The following is a 20,187-nucleotide window of genomic DNA, read 5'->3' on the forward strand; positions in this document are numbered from 1 at the left end:
ATTACCATGCATTGAACTGAAAACTCTAAAGAAAATAATTATTAAATCCAAATAATGCAAGTTAAATCTCACTTCAAGTGTACAAACGTATACTGAACTTACCAGGTGCAATTGCTTTAATACATTTGGTAGTTCTATCCAAAGAACTGTTAGCTGATGCTATCCTTTCTGTAGAACCTCACATTTGGCTCCACTTATGAACAATATACAGTATACAATTGGCAGGAAAAAGGTGTTTATAATATCCCTAGAACGAAAGCAGGTATGAATCTTCAGTACATATAGCTAAAATCAATGCAGCATACTACAAGTAGTAGACAGATTTTCTTTTATTAACAAAGCTGTTTTTTAATTCTAAGAGAACCTAGTTATATTTTAGTATGAGACTGAAAAAAAAAATAAGTCTAAAATAAGCCTACGCTAAGTTCATCTGATTATCGCTTTTCCATTATTGTGCCGCAATGCTAGCTTATTTTAAACCTGTTCTCCTGCAATATCACATTTCATTTAAACAGTTTAATTATATCCTGTATAGGTAAGAGAGGGCTGCATGGTCCAGTTAGTGACAATTTTATAATTGTTGCATTTAGAGACCCAATTATCTTCTCAGTTTGCTGGGCATAATTGTTTTCCATGCCAAACTGAGCATATATTCACAGATCTGCAAACACTAATATGAAAAAAGTGATTGGGATTTTCAAGTCAAAGTTCATATATACTGTGGATACTTTGTATCTGTATGGTGCATGCACAAAGCATTTAAAACTTGAAAGATATGATGGTCATGCCTAAAGTGGAAATTAAGATGCATATCTAAATGCATGAAATAAATACATATTCTATAGTATGTTGAAATATACTCCTTCAAATTTCTTGATCAGCAGTGACTAGAACTTTAAAGAGGACCTTCCATTTGGTCTAAATTGTAATTCAGACACTACAAAATATTTTATCACATTATGATTAAAAATGTATACTTATTAGTCGATATAGTCCACTGATGTTTTCCTCAGACTCATAATTTTCCCCTAGCTTCTCTTCTGCTGTGATGCCATTTTGGATCCAATGATTATTGGAAGCCAGCTGTTACTTCCTGATTTTCTCAGCTGACCCCCTGGCAAGAAGGGAGAAACACTGAAGTAGGAGGATGGAGAAATAAATATAAACTATTTACAATATAATTTATTTAGTAAAGCTAAAGTGGAAGGAAGGCAAATGTAATAACGGGAAGTGATTGTGAAGGATCTGCTTTAAGTGAGAGCATTGTATTATGTAGTGAAGCTACTCATCCATTCAGAACTCCATTGATCAGTGTAATGGCTAGCACACTGAGGGAAGTCTTCAGTACCCAACTTTCTTTATGACTCTCTGCTTCAAACTGTTCTCACTTGAGGTCCAGTATGAATGGAGGAACAGCATTGCTGACTGTACTGTCACTTCAGGTCTTAGTCATTGCACTGTTCAAAAGATCTACAGGAGGAAGAAGAGCATCCTGAATTCTGCAGCATTAAAGACTGTGCATGTAAATTGGGGAGTGCAAAAGATAAATTGACCCTGGAGACCCCAATGACTACTAAAACCCCAGCTTGTCAATCCACCTGCAGCATCAATATAACAGAGTTTCATTATGGATGTGACAACTGATGTTTTTGTCTGATGAATAAAGAGGGATTCTTTGTCATATGCATTGTGGACTACACTCACTTTATTAGGTACACCTGTTCAATTGCTTGGTAACACAAATTGCTAATCAGCCAAGTACATGGCAGCATCTCAGTGCATTTAGGCATCTAGATGTGTTAAAGATGAACTCCTGAAGTTCAAACCAAGCATCATAATAGGGAAGAAAGGGGATCTAAGTGACTTTGAGCGTGGCATGGTTGTTGGTGCCAGACGTGCTGCTCTGAGTATTTAAAAAACTGCTGATCTACTGGGATTTTCACACACAACCATCTCTAGAGTTTACAGAGAATGCTCCAAAAAAGAGAAAATATCTAGTGAGTGTCAGCTGTGTGGATGGAAATGCCTTGTTAATGTCAGAGGTCAGAGGAGAATGGGTAGACTAGTTGCTGCGACAATCAGATGGCAGAGTCAGAATTTGGCATAAAGAACATGAAAGCATGGATCCAGCCTGCCTTGTATCAATGGTTCAGGCTGGTGGTGTAATGGTGTGGAGGATATTTTCTTGACAATAGCAAGGTTTACCTAATAAAGTGGCCGGTGAGTGTATATGTGCATGGTTAGAGATATACTTTAAGGGATTTTACACACCTGGAATTATACTGTGCATGCTCAGTTCAGGAATTGTTTTTGTCTGTACTGAGCTGTTATATGACCATCTACTAACACGCAGACTGATGCACAGTAACTTTTATGTAACCACAGAATTGTTGGTATGAGAAATGTTAGCACACCTTCATATTAGATTGTGGATATATTGCAATCTGTGTCCTGACACACTACATATGGCTGCCATCTGGTAACAGAGGCACCGTCATAATATGACCCATATGTGGGATGGTTTGTACACTATTTGGCACTTCTTTTGGCTTACCATTATAAGCATGTGCAGTACACAGCTTTTATTCTTGGTGTGCTATTATTCTGGTGATTCCTTATATACATTACGGACACATCAGGTGACATATATTGTGGATTACTTGTTACTGTGATATACTAGCGGGATTTGTGATTTGTGTACAGTTTTTTCGTCAGTGGACACTCATTTAGTCCCTGGAATTTGTTGCCTGGTTAAGCCTTTTCAATTTTGGAATTGCAGAGCTAACAACTACAGAAAATTTTAACATCAATTTACTTCTACAGCCAGAAGGTTACTTCTTTTATTCAACTCATGGGAGAAAATTGCACTTAATCAACCATCTCCCTGTTTGATTCTAAAATGGACAACTGCACACCTTGCTCCATGGTGTTTGTACCTTTGCATGCAAATGCATCCTTGTGCATTACACAATGGCTGATGTGCACTTATTAATGGAGTATTAATACCATATGCAATGCATAGATTGTGGCACAACACATAGAAGGTTCTAATGTCTTCACATGCAGTGTTATTGCTTTTTTGAGGGATGGCTTACACAGCTTTATATCTGATGTATTTTGTGGAGTATATACGATATATATATATTTGCCAACACTATATTATGTGGTATATCCTTTTATATATGCAGTACAGGTAATGATCCAAGTCTTTAGGGACAAAGATTTTAGTGTGTTTTATATGAGTTAGTAAAATAAACAATTTTGGGGCTTTAGCTTGGTATATATATATATATATATATATATATATATATATATATATATATATATATATATGGGCGGCTTAGTGGTTAGCATGTGTGCTGTGCAGTAAATGTTTTCAATATTTTAACTATATACGGATGTGAATATATTTAAATGTTTTATTTATTTTCCTTATGCAGGAATGTCCTCAGCTTCTACACACTGAAAAGATCCTGATTCCAGTTGATGTTGTCAAACCTATCACATTGAAGGCAAAGAATTTACCCCAGCCCCAATCAGGCCAAAAAGGCTATGAGTGCATCCTGAATATCCAGGGCAATGAACAAAGGGTGCCAGCTCTAAGGTTCAACAGCTCCAGTGTTCAGTGTCAAAACACCTCTGTAAGTGCACTAATATAACAAACATAGGAACATTTTTCCATGTTATACTTAAAATCAGCATGCCTGCACCTTTAATTCTGTTTGCATCAATGAAGAGGCTACCATGGATAGTGGAAATCTAAATGTGTGCTACATTTTTTGCTGATCCAGTGTCTGCCCATTTGGCCACCACAGAAAATGTCTGATATTTACTGATGCCACAGGTCAGATCATTTGATAATGGTCATAGGCTCCTGTATAAAAAATGCTTTAAGAATAAATAGCCATTTACTGTATACAAAGCAGTATTTATTTTGCCAAGGCAACAAACTATGTTTATCATGAAAGATTTTGGTAAATTACCCTAAGCTGAAATTCTGCAAGTGTAGATATCTAAAAAAAAAAATCAGATGTCTCATTGACCTTTATTTAATTTTCTGTTCTGATTTCAAATGTCAGCTGAAGACTATTTTGTCCTCTGTGTAATCACTTCTTCATTGTGCTACACATGGCAAAGTACAAAATAATTGTATAAGAACTAAATGTGTAATTAGATGTAACACAAGAAATGTGGGGAGATCATAGTACCCTGGGAGACACACGGAAAATCAGTCTTCTTTTACTTGTATTTCAGTTTGGTTTGCTTATTCGGTATTCACACTACTTCAGAGTGTGAATGACCAATGCAAACAAAAAAAACAAAAACAAAAAAATAAAAAAACAATTGCTAAATGAAGACTGTTATGCCTCAAGACTGATAAGCTGAGGTTAGAAGCTGATTGGTTTCTATGCAGAAGTGAGCCTGATTTTACACTCCCCAGCTTTAGTAAATAACCCCCTCTGTGACAACACACTGCAGCAGTAATATAAATAATAAGAGCAGTCTAAAGTCTTTGCTAATGTTCATTATAACATCACTGGAGTCATAGGGAGTCTTGGCTATGGTAAGCTAAACCTAAATAAATAAGCATTTTGCTGCTGATAGAAAATATAAAAAAAAGTTACCAGGTATTGTTATAAATAATGGCTAGATTCCTTGAACGTGCTACTTAAAGATTTAAAGTTGAAAATCTAGGATATGAGCATGTTTCCTGAAAATGTTTTTGACTGCTGTTCTTTTTGGTATGACACACACACACACACACACACACACACACACACACACACACACGGTACACAGTACTCATTGGGGTGAACTTCCTATAGACAAATAGATTGTGCACTTTGCAAGTGCAGTTGTACCCATTTGAACTCCAGAAATTAGAAAATGTGGTAAAGCTATGCTGATTTCTATCATTCAATCATTTGCAAGCAAATATGTTGTTTTTTTACTCTTGCACTTGATTGATTATTCCTTTCAAAGTGACGCTTTACCACATTTACTAAACTCTGTGGAAAATAAGAGCAGCTGCACTTGCAAAGGCCACAATTCATTTGCCTTTAATAAAATCCACCCCAATATGTATTACCACACAGTTTTGATACATAAATCATACCCTTCTGGTCAGGTATGAATTTGAAGGTGGAACCCCATGCAAAAAACAAAAAAAGATAGATTGCTCCCTCCAAAATCCACATCAGACCCTTATCCAAACATGCAGACTGGGAGACCAAAAAAGAAAGGAATGAGTGTGCACCCCCCTTCCCCCCTCCTGTATCATACCAGGCCATTTGCCCTCAATATTAAGGACCTTTCCCTCATGTTGATGAGGGACAAGAACCTCTTACCTTCAACCTTGGTCTGGTGGTTATGGAGGTCTGTGGCCAGTGGTCTTATTGGAATGTGGAACCCCCCTTCAACTATAGGAGGGGGCCAGATACCACCTTACATGTGAATGTGTAACCTACTCATCCACACAAAAAAAGTTAAAGGAAATTCAATCTCATTGTTGACATCTCCTGGGGCATGGTATCTCAGGTGATATAATTGACCAATATAGCCATGGTCAGGTTAAGTCAATGCTATTGCCCAAATATGGCTTTATTGGGTCAGTTATGTCACACTCTTCTAGCTCCTTTGTTTACATGGCCAGGGATTACTGGCCAGTAACTGAATTGGCCTGGTTGATGTCACAGGTTGATAACTTCTTTCGCAACCATTGACAGATGGGAAGCTGTCATATATAGTTGTTGTATAAATATCGCTACTATACTGTATATGGTGTTGGGGTCCTGTCAAATAGGCTAAGAGTCCAACATTTGCATAAATGCCTGAACAGTCAAAGTATGGTCCAAACTTGTGTTTGGATGAGATCATGCTTAATGCAGTTATATGTGGGATGGTGCCATATATGTGTCAGACCAGTATGTAACTCACAGGCAAGACAGGGTAGTGTTATGCTAGTTTAATACCCTCTATATGACTCATTTCATAAGGTATAAAACATTCTTCTAACAATCTGTCTTTCTCAATACCTATACCTGTGCTGAGTTAATGAGCACATGTGAAGAGTTTATATGTATGTTAGGTGAGGTTACATAGTTACATAGTTAGTCTGGCTGAAAAAAGACAAAAGTCCATCAAATTCAACCATAAAAAAAAGAAGTTATAATTCTATACCCACAGCTGATCCAGAGGAAGGCAAAAAAAACCCAGCAAAGAATGATCCAATTTGCTCCTGCAGGGAAAAAAATTCCTTCCTGATCCCTCAAGAGGCAATCGGATATTCCCTGGATCAACTTTACCTATAAATCTTAGTATTCAGTTATATTCTGTGTATCTAAGACATAATCCAGGCCTTTTTTTTAAAGCAATCCACTGAGCTGACCAGAACCAACTCTTGAGGGAGTCTATTGTCCTCTGTGATGACCTCAGGGTGAATAGCTCTACACCAAGTTCACTATATGAACCACTGATGTATTTCTACATGTTGATCATATCCCCCCTTAATCTCCTCTTCTCAAGAGAGAGTAACTTCAGTTCATCTAATCTTTCCTCATAGCTGAGCTCCTCCATGCCTCTTAGAAATAGAAAGGTAATATAAGGAGTAAATTGTTCTGTTCCTATTGGAGTGGGTTGTGTTAGAGCATCTGTCAGAACACTGTACACTATAGTTATTATATTCAATATTGTTTTAAATTGACATCTTTGTAATTTAGGATTAACACAGATAGCATATAAAGCAGAAGGAAATCTATTTGTAGGATACCAAATTTCGAATTTTGGGCATTATCATTTACGGTGCCTAGGGTAGCCACAGTTTAAGATACAGATATATTACCTTTTTTAGTATTTAGATGGGATATTTTTAAAGTGTCATGATAAGTAAGTGAACCACCAAAAGCTGACAGGTTGTTAATATTCTGAAAATCCTAGCAATTAAATCCCACAAGGCGCTGTTTATCACTGTTAGATTTCAAGCTTTGCACAAAATTTACGATAATTCGATTTCATGTGTATTAGATATATACCGTAGGTTTAAGTTTAAATGTGACAAGATTTCTATTAATCAGTCAAATAAGGACTCTTAGCTGTAAAATTTAGGTATACAAACTTTTTCTGTTGCAAAAAACTCTTCTGTACAGCACAAAAACACACAAATAACACCTGAGTGTCTTTAATGAGGAATTGCAGCTGTCACATTATTGCAGTGGAAATGGTCTTATCAACTGTTGCCCCTCTGGCTCCATAAGAAACACTTGAGTTGGCCTGGATTAAAAGTCTAAAGAACTTTGTCTGTTTTATATACAGAACAAGACTGCTCTGAACATTATGAGCTGATTTGGTTTTAATCCCTTGCAGCCCAGATTCGGTACAATATGTTACAAAGATATGATAGTGCAACATACGGCCTGAAGGACTAAATATCTTGCCCTTTATCTCCCAGTGGTGCGTATTTAGATCCTTAGGTAGATTTTTAGTTTGGAATGCACCCAAATTCAACCTGTGTGCTGTTTTCTCTATACTGAATTCTCTCCTGGAGGTTCTGCCTGAACATCTTGAACAGCTGTACCTCCTGAAAAGTGCCTTTTGTTACATGAATAATTTGCTAATATAAAGAGGCAGCTGGCGGCAGATTCCCTGTGTTAGCCTCAGTGAGCATTAAAGACAAGAATTCAGACTGTGAGCAGGTTACGTATGGCTCCCTTCTAAACTAACACAGCTAAGCAGTCAGAGCACACTATTTTCAACTTCCAGTATTTGTGCAATAAATAGTACTAGCCGTAGATGAATATCTTGAAATCATTATTTCAGCTTTCTTTGTTGTTCAACTTAAAGCTGAAGTTTAATCTGCTTATAATTTGCCATCCCTGTTTCCTCCCTTCATTAGTGTGCTAATGATTTTTTTTTAATAAAACATTTCTAGTTTCAGTAGTTCTCTTATTTCAGACCCATTATGGCATTACTGGGTATCTGTGCCTCTCTAAGCAATGCAGATAGATTATAGTTGGTGGGAGGTCCAGCAGGGAGTAGTACATAGTTTCCTGAAAGCATAAAGCAAGCCAGAGATGGATTGAAATTCAGACAGTTCAGCAGGAACCAGACAAATTTTGATCCATATATGTGCCGGCTGGTTGTGCTGAGGTTGGTAACTGAATCAACTTCAGTACAACCAGCCTGTGTTGAGTCTATTTTTGTTTGATCATTGCCAGCGGTTGTAGCAACCAGCAGTGATCATTGTATTCTGACAGCTGGGAAACCATTGTCAGAATACAAAAGCTTAGCAGGGGGCTTCCCGCTATCAACACTGACTGTGTAGATGGGGGAATCAAGCCATTTTCTTTACTACAACCCGTATTTGTAAGAAATAAAACTGCTTAAGAAAATCCTTCCTCAGTACTCCTCACAAAAATCCTTGGTCCGGATGCAAGCAGTGGGCTGGCCCTTGGGGAGAGTTATGCAATATCAAAAATTCCTTGATGTACATGCAAGTCTGGAGGAGTGGGCATTCCTAGACAGACTGACCTAGGTGATGCCCACATATGATGCTGAGCCTCTAAGAACTGAAATCCAGTGAATGAATGAGGCATTCCAGGGACAGTCATGCTGGGGAGAAGAGTGTCAGAAGATGCTTGGTGTCTTCCAGCCAGGAAGCAAGGTGGGCTTTATCAGATTTGCTGCAGTTTCCAACACTCACTGTAAGAAGCTCACAGTGTGCAGTGAAAAATCTGAGTCAGCAATTTCAGTACAAGCGAGTAGACTGTAAAACTGTGCAAGGCTAAAGGCTGGAGTTCAGCTGTAATGCATGCAGTTTCACAATTTAAGTTAAACACTTCCCTGCTATGTCCAACAAACTATCCCCAAAGAAAACTGTATATGCCAGTTCCCAAAAGTACAAATCATCCCCTCAGCAGCTATACTATAATAGCCCCACACAATGTATCAGATCACACAAAAATGCTAACATCGTGTAATACTGTCACCAGAATATTTATTAAAAAAATTAAAATATACTCACATCCTTGAGTAAAATTACAGGCACAACTCTTAAAGTAACCTCTCCGGCACTCTTTGAAACAAAGCTGGCAATGGACAGGAACAAGCATGCACTGGCGACCGTTGGCTGCTCTGCTCCTGTTATTGCATTTTCACAGCTAAAATGTTGCAGCAAACATAGCTAATAAACAATGTATTTGAGCTAAAGCTGATCCAAGAATTATGAATAGAAGAATGATACAGCAGTATGTTTTTAACCTAAAAGACCATGAGTTTTGAAACAAAGAGCAATCATATTAGCACAACCCAAGTGTCGCACTGCTAATAGCACAGTGGTCTGTACGTGCATGAATAAGAGCAATATGTAAAGTAATCTATTACAACCACTCAGCAATAATGTTTTACCACTATTACTATACTAAGATTTAGAATACTAAATTGTGATTGGTTGCTGTTAATAACTGCACCTAAAAAAAAGCATAATAATGTGAAATATACAGTCTGCCGTAATAGACAGTTACTACAGAATAAATTGTGTAGGGACAATTTGTTCTAAACTAAAGGGCAATGACTTTTTTATGCAGCCTACATAGCCTTAAGGACTGTGATATGCAGCATCTCATGTTGTTAATATGGACCTAAAGACAGAAACTTCAGTCCACAATACCCACAGGGCAGTGGTAGCCAATCAGTGACTCTGCTTCTCTCAGGAGAGCACTTCAAGTGACAGGTAAGTATTTGGCTGTTGTTCATGGTATGCTGACAACAGGCAGAAACAAATCTGGTTTCTGACTTTAGATCCACTTTAATTAGAAATCAGTGTTCTGAATACAAAGAAAACCTTATTATTGACTGATTATTCTAAGTTATTGGACAGCATTCCCTTTTGTTTCATGCCTTTAATGAGGTCCATGAGTTCTATGAGTAGAGGTTAGAAGACTTACTGTATTATTTAGTCAGATTTAACTTAGCTCAGAACTGGACAGAATTAGTTACTCGCTGTTCTACATTTCCAGTATATTCCAAGTTCCAAAAGTGAAGTTGTTTTGTGTCTTGCCTACAATATTCTCCCTTACATGCCATTCTGGACCATCCTTTTGACATTTTATAAAGGAGCTTTAAATAGCCTTTGTGTGTCTATTGGGTTGAAATGTTCACTCTCTTCAGGGCAGATATGGCTTCATGGCTTTGCAATGACTGAACTAAACAACACAGCAGCAGATAATGGCAGCCCTCCGGCAAGACTGGTGTGCGCTTTCCTTGTCATTAGGCGAACATGAGTTTCTCTTGTTCCCATGTAGGCCAGCAATTGTATTAGGTATAATTTATTTTTAAAGGCTTTCACTCTAAAGCCAATATTTTCCAGATTTATCTACCAGGCAAGTATTATGCCCTTAAAACCAAAATTCAGGCAGGGGAGTAGAACACATTTATTAAATTATTCCTCTAGATATTATTCTCATCTTTTATGCTTTGGGTTTAGCATGTTATCTTTAGAGTAGCAGCCTGAGAATCTTTTGAAAAGCAAACACCAGTTCCCAGCTTATACCAAGTCTCAAATCCACCAATGTCAACGTCTTCTAGTACATTTCTGGTAGCATTAAATGCATCACAGATTTACAGGGTTAGCCTTGTATTATAATTGGGGTATGTTCAATACTAAGGTACTAAAGAAAGCCTAGAAAAAGAACAGCGTTGTTCCCTTGTTGATGTGAGATTTAAGGCCTAACTCCAGGTTTACTTTCACCTTAAAATAGTTTGTTTTGACCAAGCTGTCCCAAGCAAACCATTTTCCTGACTTATTACTGCAGCTGCTGTCACCGCTGTATAAACATATGTAATACCAGCTTCATACAGTATGCCACACTAATCTTTGGCAGTGGTCCAGGGGCTTCCCTTCTGTTTCCAGAACAAAATCAAGTCAGGCTAAGTGCTGCTCAGCCATTCATTGGGAGCCTTTTATCAATGAATATAAGGTTTCCTCTGGCTGAGGTGGAGATTGTGACATCATCTGCTCACCTCTCCATCTCAGCCAATTGGAAGAAGCCATTGATAAAAATACAAAGCCTCCTGTGAGTGGCTGAGCAGTGCTCAGTCTGATAGGATTTTGTTCTAGCAGCAGACAGGAAGATCCCTACACCTGCTGGAACACAGCAGCACATGCTGTATGTAGCTGATGTTACATACAGTTTACACAGTCCTGACAGCAGCTGCAACAATTAGTAACGGGAAAAATATGTTTTTGCCAGCTTGGCCCTAACAAACTATTTAGGATTTAGGCTTTACATTAACCATACCATTCCGTTGCTATCTAATCTACCTGTACCTGTGCATCGAGGCTGTTGTAAGCTCTTTATTGGTAGCTCCCTAGCAATCTCTAATGAGCAGCTGTAAAAATCTGTGCGCAAATCTATGTTATACAGACCATACTGTACATGGGTTGAATTCCCAACAAATTTTCTTTAGAAAAATGGAAACTCTGTGCATTTTGTAATCCGATGGTGCCACCATTGATTTCAAAATTCGGCCAGCCATGCCTTCAATTTCATCTCATGTTGCTACAGAAAATAATTTTTGTGGCCAAGAATTTTCTTTTCTTTCCTGGTCACAACTCATGCACATTTCTTTTTTGTTTAGATTTCCCGCATGATTCTCCCATCATTAATTATAAATGAATTTGTTTTTAAAAAAATTTCTACCATACCCAATTACTCAAATTTGATGGCCGCATGAAAATCGGCCATTTCTGTGACCCACTAATGGTTCGACATTCAAAAAAAAATTCTTAGATAAGATTTTCGAAAGAAAATTATTTCGGAATTCAACCCATGTATTGGTGAGAATGACCTGACCACAGCCAATAGCAAAAAAAAAATAGGGTTGATGTCATTTTATCCAGACAGACTGTGTAATAAAATTTATTTTCCTCCAAAGTCTGATTTTAAAGGGTAACTCCACTAAAATAATATAGTTTATACAGTTATGGCTCAAGTCATATTGTAATTGAATGTTATCAAAAATTCCCTTGCCTTTTTCAATCTGCATTGCTGTAATTTTATGTAAAATGCAATAGGACTACCTGGAGGTGTTCTGTACACAGGTGGTGTACAGAGCGCCCCCTGAAAATTTAATTTCTTACTTGGCTCACTGATTTTCCCAAATGTCTGCACTAAGATACACTAAGTCAGATTTTTGGCATCCCCTGCAACAAAAATGTAATTTTTGGTGAAATACTCCCAAGGACAAGTCACATCTGAAGGATTGCAGACCATGCACTTTCCTCATTAGAGCCCTGCAGGTGCAGCAGATGATTGATAATTGTAAAATCACTCCCATATATATTCACTTTGTACATGGACACAGGCAAACAAATAGCTATTTCTTCTGAATAACAAAAGAGAGGAATCTGCAACAAAGTTTGTTAAAATCCTTCCAATGTACATAGATCAACCAGAAGGAAATGGTCGTTTTTTCTCAAGAAAAGTGGAGTTACTCTTTAAGTCTTAATTTTTCACAGCTGTATCTAGAAAAATAACACTTAGCTTGGGTTCACACTAAATACAACTTTGAAATTGTTTGACTTGAAGTCGCACTATTTCACGGTCGGATATCAGTGGAACTTCAGGTGCGACTTGTAAGACATCTGTGCGACTTCGTGCAGAGATGTCTAGGCAAGTCACACCCAAAATCGGCAAAAGTAGTGCAGAAACTTCTTTTCAAACTGGTGGAACTCCGATGCAACATGGTTGGAGTCACACCGATTAGAAAGGTTCCATTGCCAATCATTAGGTGCGACTTGTCATGTGATTTGAACTGTAAAATTGCATGACAATTTACATCATTGTGAACAGGGGCTTAAAAGGAGACATGATCAAAGAGACCCTGTTATCACAAGGTTACAAAACTGGCCACATGCAAAAGATGTGGATAGACAGTTACTAGTAATGCAATACAACATAAATGATTTAAAATGGCGTGATGGCAATTCATTATAAACGAAAGGTGTATTGGATGGTTGCAGCCAGAACTGCTGATAAGGGGGTACTACCAGTCCTCCTGTACGGGGCCCTGGCCAGCAGGGGGCCCCAAACAGCAGGGGGAATTGGATGTGGGCGGGTGATCGGTGTTGCAGGCGGACAAATACTGGAACTGATCCCATGCATGGCTCTCGCTGCAGTTGCTGAAGGTTGGTTTCTCCTCCTCTCCCTCCAGCCAGTTTTACTGATCACCCTCCCTGTGCACGATCATCTTCCCCCTGCTGCCTTGGTTTGTCTTGTCACTGTAGGGGAGGTGTGCCCTCCTCCCCTACAGTGACAAGACAAAACAAAAGGTGCCACTCTGGGTGCAGCATAAAACTAAAGAAAATATTTAACAATTAGCAACTCACATGTAAAAAAAAAGCCAAATATTTGTCACACACAGTGCTGGTGAGCCTCTGCATATAACATGCAGGAGATCTACAGCTCCAGCCTGGTACAAGACCGCTGGAAGATGCCATGTCACCAGTGACAGGGAGCTTGATCAGGACACTGAGCCCCGTCAGCTGGGAGTGACGTCAGCGCTACAGGCAGGAGGGAGCATAGGTAATGTGTTTCGGAACCGCCTCACCTACAGCGCTGTCAGCTTCCCTCCTCCTGCTGGAATGGATGTTTCAGGATGGAGATCGGGGGATGGATCCAGTAAATATGTCATATTTATAGTTATCAGTCCCTTCCTTCCCTGAATGATCACAATTAGTGATTGGTACCGATCACTCATTGTGTCCATGTATAACTGAAGCATAGTTAACTGTGTTTACTGTGCTTCAGTTTAAGAATGAACAGGAGCCTCTGTACAGAAGGCTGATGTTCATTCACTGTGCAAGGCAGATGGGGCTGCAGAGAAAAAGACTGAGGAATTTATATGCACTGTCTGGGGGCTGTACACCAACATCCATAAGCCTATCAAATTAAGACCTCTGTCTGTGTTCACACAGCTGTTGCATCCCTATAGAGTAACATAGGCTGCCTAGACACAGCTCCAACTACATTTTAAAAAAAACTGATCGCCACTGTACAGGTCACAGCACCTATGTGAATGAGCCCCAAGACTTAATTCACACATAACTTTAGCTATTAATTCAATACAATTGTATCTTTTAGTTTTAGCAGGAATTTTGTAAGTTTGATTGTGTTTGTGTCTGCTAATAATGATTGTTTGGTGAAAATATAATTTTTGATATTATTGGGGGGGGCTGTCAGGTAGGCTGTATAGGGCCCCATGATTTCTAACAGCAGGACTGGTTACAGTTTTATTGTATACTTTTGGGTGTGTAGAATACCTCCTACCCCTCCAGATGTTTTGGTTTCTCCCAACGGTCGCTAGAGAGCAGACATGCAATCGCTTTGTAATACATGAGCCATCAGAAAGATAATTATCTATATGTGTTGAATATTTAGCAAGCTTCTTGTCATTTTCAAAATAAATATCTGCTTTGTTGTTTGCTCATGTAAATTGTGCATTTTAACCCAAAATAAGATTCTTCAGTTGGCAAATTTGGCCAAAGGAGACATTCGTATTATTCATTACTCTTATAAAGCATAAAAACGTTAATGAAAAATGAAATACTTCTCAAGAACCTCTCAATTCCAAATAGTCTTGTCTTTTCTCTTAAGTATAACTACGAAGGGATGGAGATTGACAGCCTCCCAGTGGAACTGACTGTGGTATGGAACGGGGATTTCAGCATTGACAATCCAGCTCTGAACAAAGGTAAAGTGGAACTTCGGCTTGGGCTACAAAACAGTTTCCATGGCAACATCACTTATCTATTGCTGAGGCTCAAAGGCCTAACCTTTTCAGTACTCATTTTGTATAACTCTCATTGAAATGGAATCACTTCATAGTCACACATTTCCATATCATTTATTTTCTGGGACTTCATAGTTACTGAGTTAAATAGGCTGAAAAAAAGACACTTATGTCAGCCTTTCACAAACCCTAGCAGTGTTCTTCCAGAAGAAGACTAAATAACCGACTGGGCAATTCTGTTCAGTTTTGCCTCAACTGGGGTAAAAATCCTTCCACATCCCACAAAGGAATTTAAGTTTTTCTTTCTGTATCTACAGTATTTGTTGTAAAAACAGTATCTGATGGTCTGCTTTTAAATGATTCTACCGATTTTTCCAGTAAATCTTCTTATGCTGGGGCATTCCAAAATATAAGTGATGTAAAAAATCCATAAACTTACTTAAAGGATAAGTTCACTTTTTGACCAAAAGTAATAAATGCACATTTTTGCAGGTAAGAAAATGTGCATTTAATATTTTTGGTTGCAGGAGCCTGTAAAGCATTGCACTAGTGATCCGCAGATTGCTGGTGCCATGCAGGCCTCCATACGGGATGTACAGACAAGATATACTGACAGGAAGATTCAATGAACTACCACGGCGCTGTTAAGAACTGCAAGCCATCTGCTGCTAAGGCTGTTGGGCCTTGTAGTTCATTCATTCACAGAACGCTGTGGGGGCAGAGCCCCATAACGCCTGCACTGTTTTTAAAAAATTGACAGTTTGTACAGGGAACCTCTCCCTGTATTTCTGTCACGGGGGAAGGGGGGGGGGGGCTGCAAAGGTAAACTTATCCTTTAAAATTGTCTTTCCACCACACACTTCGTGGTACAACAGGTGTTTGTTGCATTTTTATTTTAACCCTGTATATATTTATACATAATGATCTAATCATCTCTAAATCTTGTTTTCCATACTAAATGCTTTAGCCTTTTCTCTAAGGGGTTGTTCACATGTGTATTAATTATGAAGAACAAAAGCAGCACTCAATAACACGGTTATAGCGTTTACAACATGATTGTGATGTATTTTGAAGCAATGGAGAAGCATCAATAATTCTTGTTAAATGCCCCTGAAAGTGTTTTTTCTAGTGGGAAGTGCTTAACCTGTTGTCTCCGAGCACACGCACATATGCGGCCTCACAACGGCTAGGCCTTGGCGTTGATTGGCTGCATATTTGCTTACCAAATGTAAACAAAGGTTTAAATGTTCTTATTTTGTTTATTTTTTACTAAAATAACAAATGTGGTATACTTCCCTGCATGTAAACAGGGGTGCAGCGCTAAGGACTCAGTAAATTCATAAAAATATATAAGATTCAATAAATATAAAATATATCCAATAAATAGTTCATAAGTAAAAAGATAAAGGACAGTTCATAAAGTGACTTTTGTGCTCCTGTTATAGTTAGAATCGGTGTCCGTGCGGTGATATAGTAGGTAATGCGCACTCACCGGACGTGCATATAAAATGCGCCTTTAAATCAATATTCCAGATGTCATCAGTAATGGGTCAGGAACTGGGTGGTCTTCCCTCTAAGGGATGGTGGGTCATCAGACAGGATCCGTATGGGCTTTAAGAATGATCCACGTCCGCCATAGTTCCCTTTAAGGGGTTAAACTGGTATTGCTCCCTGGGTGGTAATTCCTTCTATGGATACAGGGGTCCGTCCTGAGGCAGTTTGATCTGAGGATTGAAGACTCCCTCCTTATCTCTTCTTCCCCTGGCAGCCAGCGCTCTCCTTTTCCCTTTAATGCTCCAGGTTATGAGCGGGCCCTCTGCTTCCTCACTTGCAGTGCAGGAATGCTGGTTCAGACATGAGTACGACCAAGAAGGAAACACTGAAGAGAAACTGCTTCGGGGGTGATGGTCACATAGAAAAGATGAAGCCAGTCAAGCTCTGTAGTATTTGCAATTTCCCATTGGCTTCAGGGGTCCCAAGGAGGAGGTTTGCACAGCTCAACCACTGTGGCTTAGTCCTAAGCTCAGTTTGTCCTGTTCACACAGGTGGCCAGCTCACTCTCTCACTACTTGCACAGAGAAGCTTGGATCCTCCTCTTCTGGGGTCCCCTGCCAGTACTCCAGGCTCCTCCTCTTCGATGGGTGCTCCCATTGAAATGTACTTTCCATGGGGCACCCATGTGGGCTTGCTCCTGAGCCACCCTGTCTGTGAGTCCCCTGCTAGTTCGGCACAGGATTTGATCGATAGCAGTGAGAGCCAATGGCTTCCACTGCTATCAATCTGCCCAGGGAGGAGGAAGACAGCGGCAAGAGCCACTGCTCTCGTGCATATCACTGGTTCGGATTGGGCTCAGGTAAGTATAAATGGGGGCTGGGGGGGGGGATCCTGCAGCACAGAACGTTTTTCACCTTGATGCATAGAATGCATTAAGGTGAAAAACCTTAGGGCTTTAGAAGCACTTTAGATGCAACTTATACACAGGGTATTGAAGCACATGTGAACAAGCCCTGAAAGCAAGGGCGGACTGACCATTTGGAAGCTCGGGCACTGCCCGTGGGCCCGGGGTCAATAGGGGGCCCCATGAGATGCCCCTTGTACCTTTTTCATAGACTTTTTTGAGTTTGGGCAAGGGCACAAGGGCCCCATGATCCCCTATTGCCAGGGGGCCCCATGATTTGTCAGTCCGCCTCTGCCTGAAAGTGAAACTTTCTATCCCTTGTATTAATTTTGTTGTTTGCCTTTGAACCTTTGCCAAATTTCTTATGCCATTTTTACAGCTTAGTTCCCAAAGTCAATTATTTGTCATCCTTAAATATAGCCATTCATCATCACAATTCTCAGTTTTGTAATAAGTGTATGGTAAAGAAAGGAAAATGTGTATAATTCTGCTGAGTGTAGAATATTCTATAGTTTTTGATACCTTTCAAGCTCAAAGTATTTTTTATGTAACGTCTCAGAGCAGAGTGGAAGCTCACTTGAGATTACTGAGATAACATTTTAATTATTTTGTGCAATGTATTTACTGTGATAAAATATTCAATGTACAGTGCACTGCAGGTAAAGAGCACATTCTGCTACTATACAAACTTATTGTACTTTTGATGTGTCATTTACAGTTCATCTGTACAAATGTGGTGCCAAGAGACCGAGCTGTGGCCTGTGCCTGAAGGCTGATCCCGATTTTGAATGTGGTTGGTGTGCTGGAGAAGGGAAGTGTACACTGAAGCAGCATTGCTTACCTGCAGAAAACCCTTGGCTTGAGCTATCAGGAACCCATGCAAAGTGTGCAAATCCAAGAATAACACAGGTGGGTATAAAGAATCAGTTTGACACAAAGTTCAGCCATGATATATGTATATCTATTTTTCATATTTATTCAACATAAATAAATATCAAAATATTTTAATAAGTCTATAGTTTAAAGTGGTAGTAACGTTGTGTATTAAAAGTAAAAAAGGTGGTCACCCTGCAGGCTTAAGTCATAATGAACTAGTATGCACCACATACTAGCATATTATCTCATTTATTTCAGGTATTTATAAAGTGCCATCAATTTACGCAGCGCTTTGCATACAGTATATTGTACATTCACATCAGTCCCTAACCCTCAAGCATTGTACAATCTAAGGTCCCTAACTCACATTTGTGCACATACAAGGATCAATTTAGACAGGATCCAATTCAACTACCAGCATGTCTTTGGAGTGTGGGAGGAACCAGAGTACCCGGAAGAAACCCACGCAGGCACAGGGAGAACATACAAACTCCAGGCAGGTAGTTCTGTGGTTGGGATTTAAACCGACGACCCTATTTAACCTCTTGCCGTCCACCTGCTGTTTATAAACGGCAGGGCGGTGGCAGTTCAGGGTCGGGTTGCCGTTCATAAACGGCACCCGCCTTTTCTAGCTGTGCGCGCTCCCTGGGAGCGCGCACCACCGCGATCCGGTGCCCGCTGTGTCCTCCGGACACAGTGAAACACCGATCGTCGGACGGGACCTCTGTGCGAGGTCCCGATCATGTGATCACTGATTGGCGAATCAGCGATCACATGCAAAGTAGTAAGCAAGATGTCACTTGTGACATCATTGCTTACTACGTGTGAAATCTGTGAATGATCACAGAGGTCACATGGTACAAGGCTATTCACAACAGCCTTGTACCATGTGACAAGCTGTGACCACTCACAGCTCACTCAGTAATTCTCAATGACTGCAAGATTGCAGACAGAGAGAAAGAGAAATGATTGCTTTTACATCCTATATGGGTGTAAAAGCAATCAGTGTAAAAAAAAAAAAAAAATCTTCATCACCCCCCACAAGTAGTACAGTGTCACCATGGTGACACTGTACTGCTAGGGTGACAGTATGTAAAAAATAAAAATAAAAATAAAAAATAATATAAAAAAATAAAATAAAATGTAAAAAAAAATGTTTAGAAATTATAATTTTTGGTTATAAACTAATTTGGATTTTTTTTTTTACTAAAAAAATAACGGAATAAATTTTGGCCAAGATTTATGATGAAATATTATTTATTTGCAAAATTTTATTAAAAAAAACACTTTTTTTCAAAATTTTTGGACTTTTTCATTTACATAGTAAAAAAAATAAAAATCCCAGCGGTGAATAAATACCACCAAAATAAAGCTTTATCTGTCTCCAAAAAATGGTAAAAAATTCATATGGGAACAGTATTGCATGACTGCGCAATTGTCATTCAAAGTGTGATAGCGCTGAAAGCTAAAAATTGCCCTGGACAGGAAGGGGTAAAAGTGTTCCGGACAGGAAGTGGTTAAACTAGGTGGGAGTGCTAACCACTTAGCCACTGCGCTGTCCAGATTTCCTCCAAGTGGAGCCCTCCAGCACAGTCCTGTCACGGCTTCCATCTCCACCCAGTCTTCCTTCTGGGTTTCGTATCTTTAGCCTCTTGAATGGCCGGGCTGTGGTGATGTCACTCCTGTCCATGCGCACAGGAGTCACATTGCCGTGGTACACAGTGTGAGCTGTAAATGTGATCTGTAAATGTGTGGCTCAGATTACTTTACCCACTGACAGTCAGAGGGTAGATTTATTACAGAAAAGACCACTGGGGTCTCTTCTGCTATAATAGCCCTGCCTATCAGCGGATTTTAACAAACATGACTTTACTATCACTTTAATCTACAGTATCGTAATTAGAACCCTTGATCAATATCCAATTGAATGTTAGATTTCATGTTGTTGCTACAAGGCCATAAATGGTTTTGGTCTGTACATGACAAAATGTACACCATCAAAGTCCATCAAAGAGATTGAGAAATATTATCAGTCTGTTTTCTCTCATGCACATTTAACATATTTGCTGAATATTTTGCCCCTATGGGGTTTTTCAATTGTTACGGCAGAATTCAAACTCCATGGG

The 20,187-nt window shown here is 39.2% G+C and overlaps 1 protein-coding gene across 1 annotated transcript in view; it reads left to right on the forward strand.

The window, feature by feature from the left end:
* The window catches only part of PLXNA4 (plexin A4), a 925,294-nt gene that overhangs the window by 720,718 nt on the left and 184,389 nt on the right, over positions 1–20,187 (forward strand). Inside the window, exons 10-12 of the mRNA XM_089676880.1 lie at positions 3,441–3,641; positions 14,652–14,748; positions 17,904–18,094. Of these exons, the coding sequence (XP_089533006.1) occupies positions 3,441–3,641; positions 14,652–14,748; positions 17,904–18,094 (489 nt within the window). The remainder of the gene's footprint in view (positions 1–3,440; positions 3,642–14,651; positions 14,749–17,903; positions 18,095–20,187) is intronic.

Source organism: Staurois parvus, unplaced genomic scaffold (genome assembly GCF_062004578.1).
Source record: "Staurois parvus isolate SC_StPar_1 unplaced genomic scaffold, SC_StPar_1.0 ptg000175l, whole genome shotgun sequence".
In the NCBI taxonomy this organism is placed as follows: domain Eukaryota; kingdom Metazoa; phylum Chordata; class Amphibia; order Anura; family Ranidae; genus Staurois; species Staurois parvus.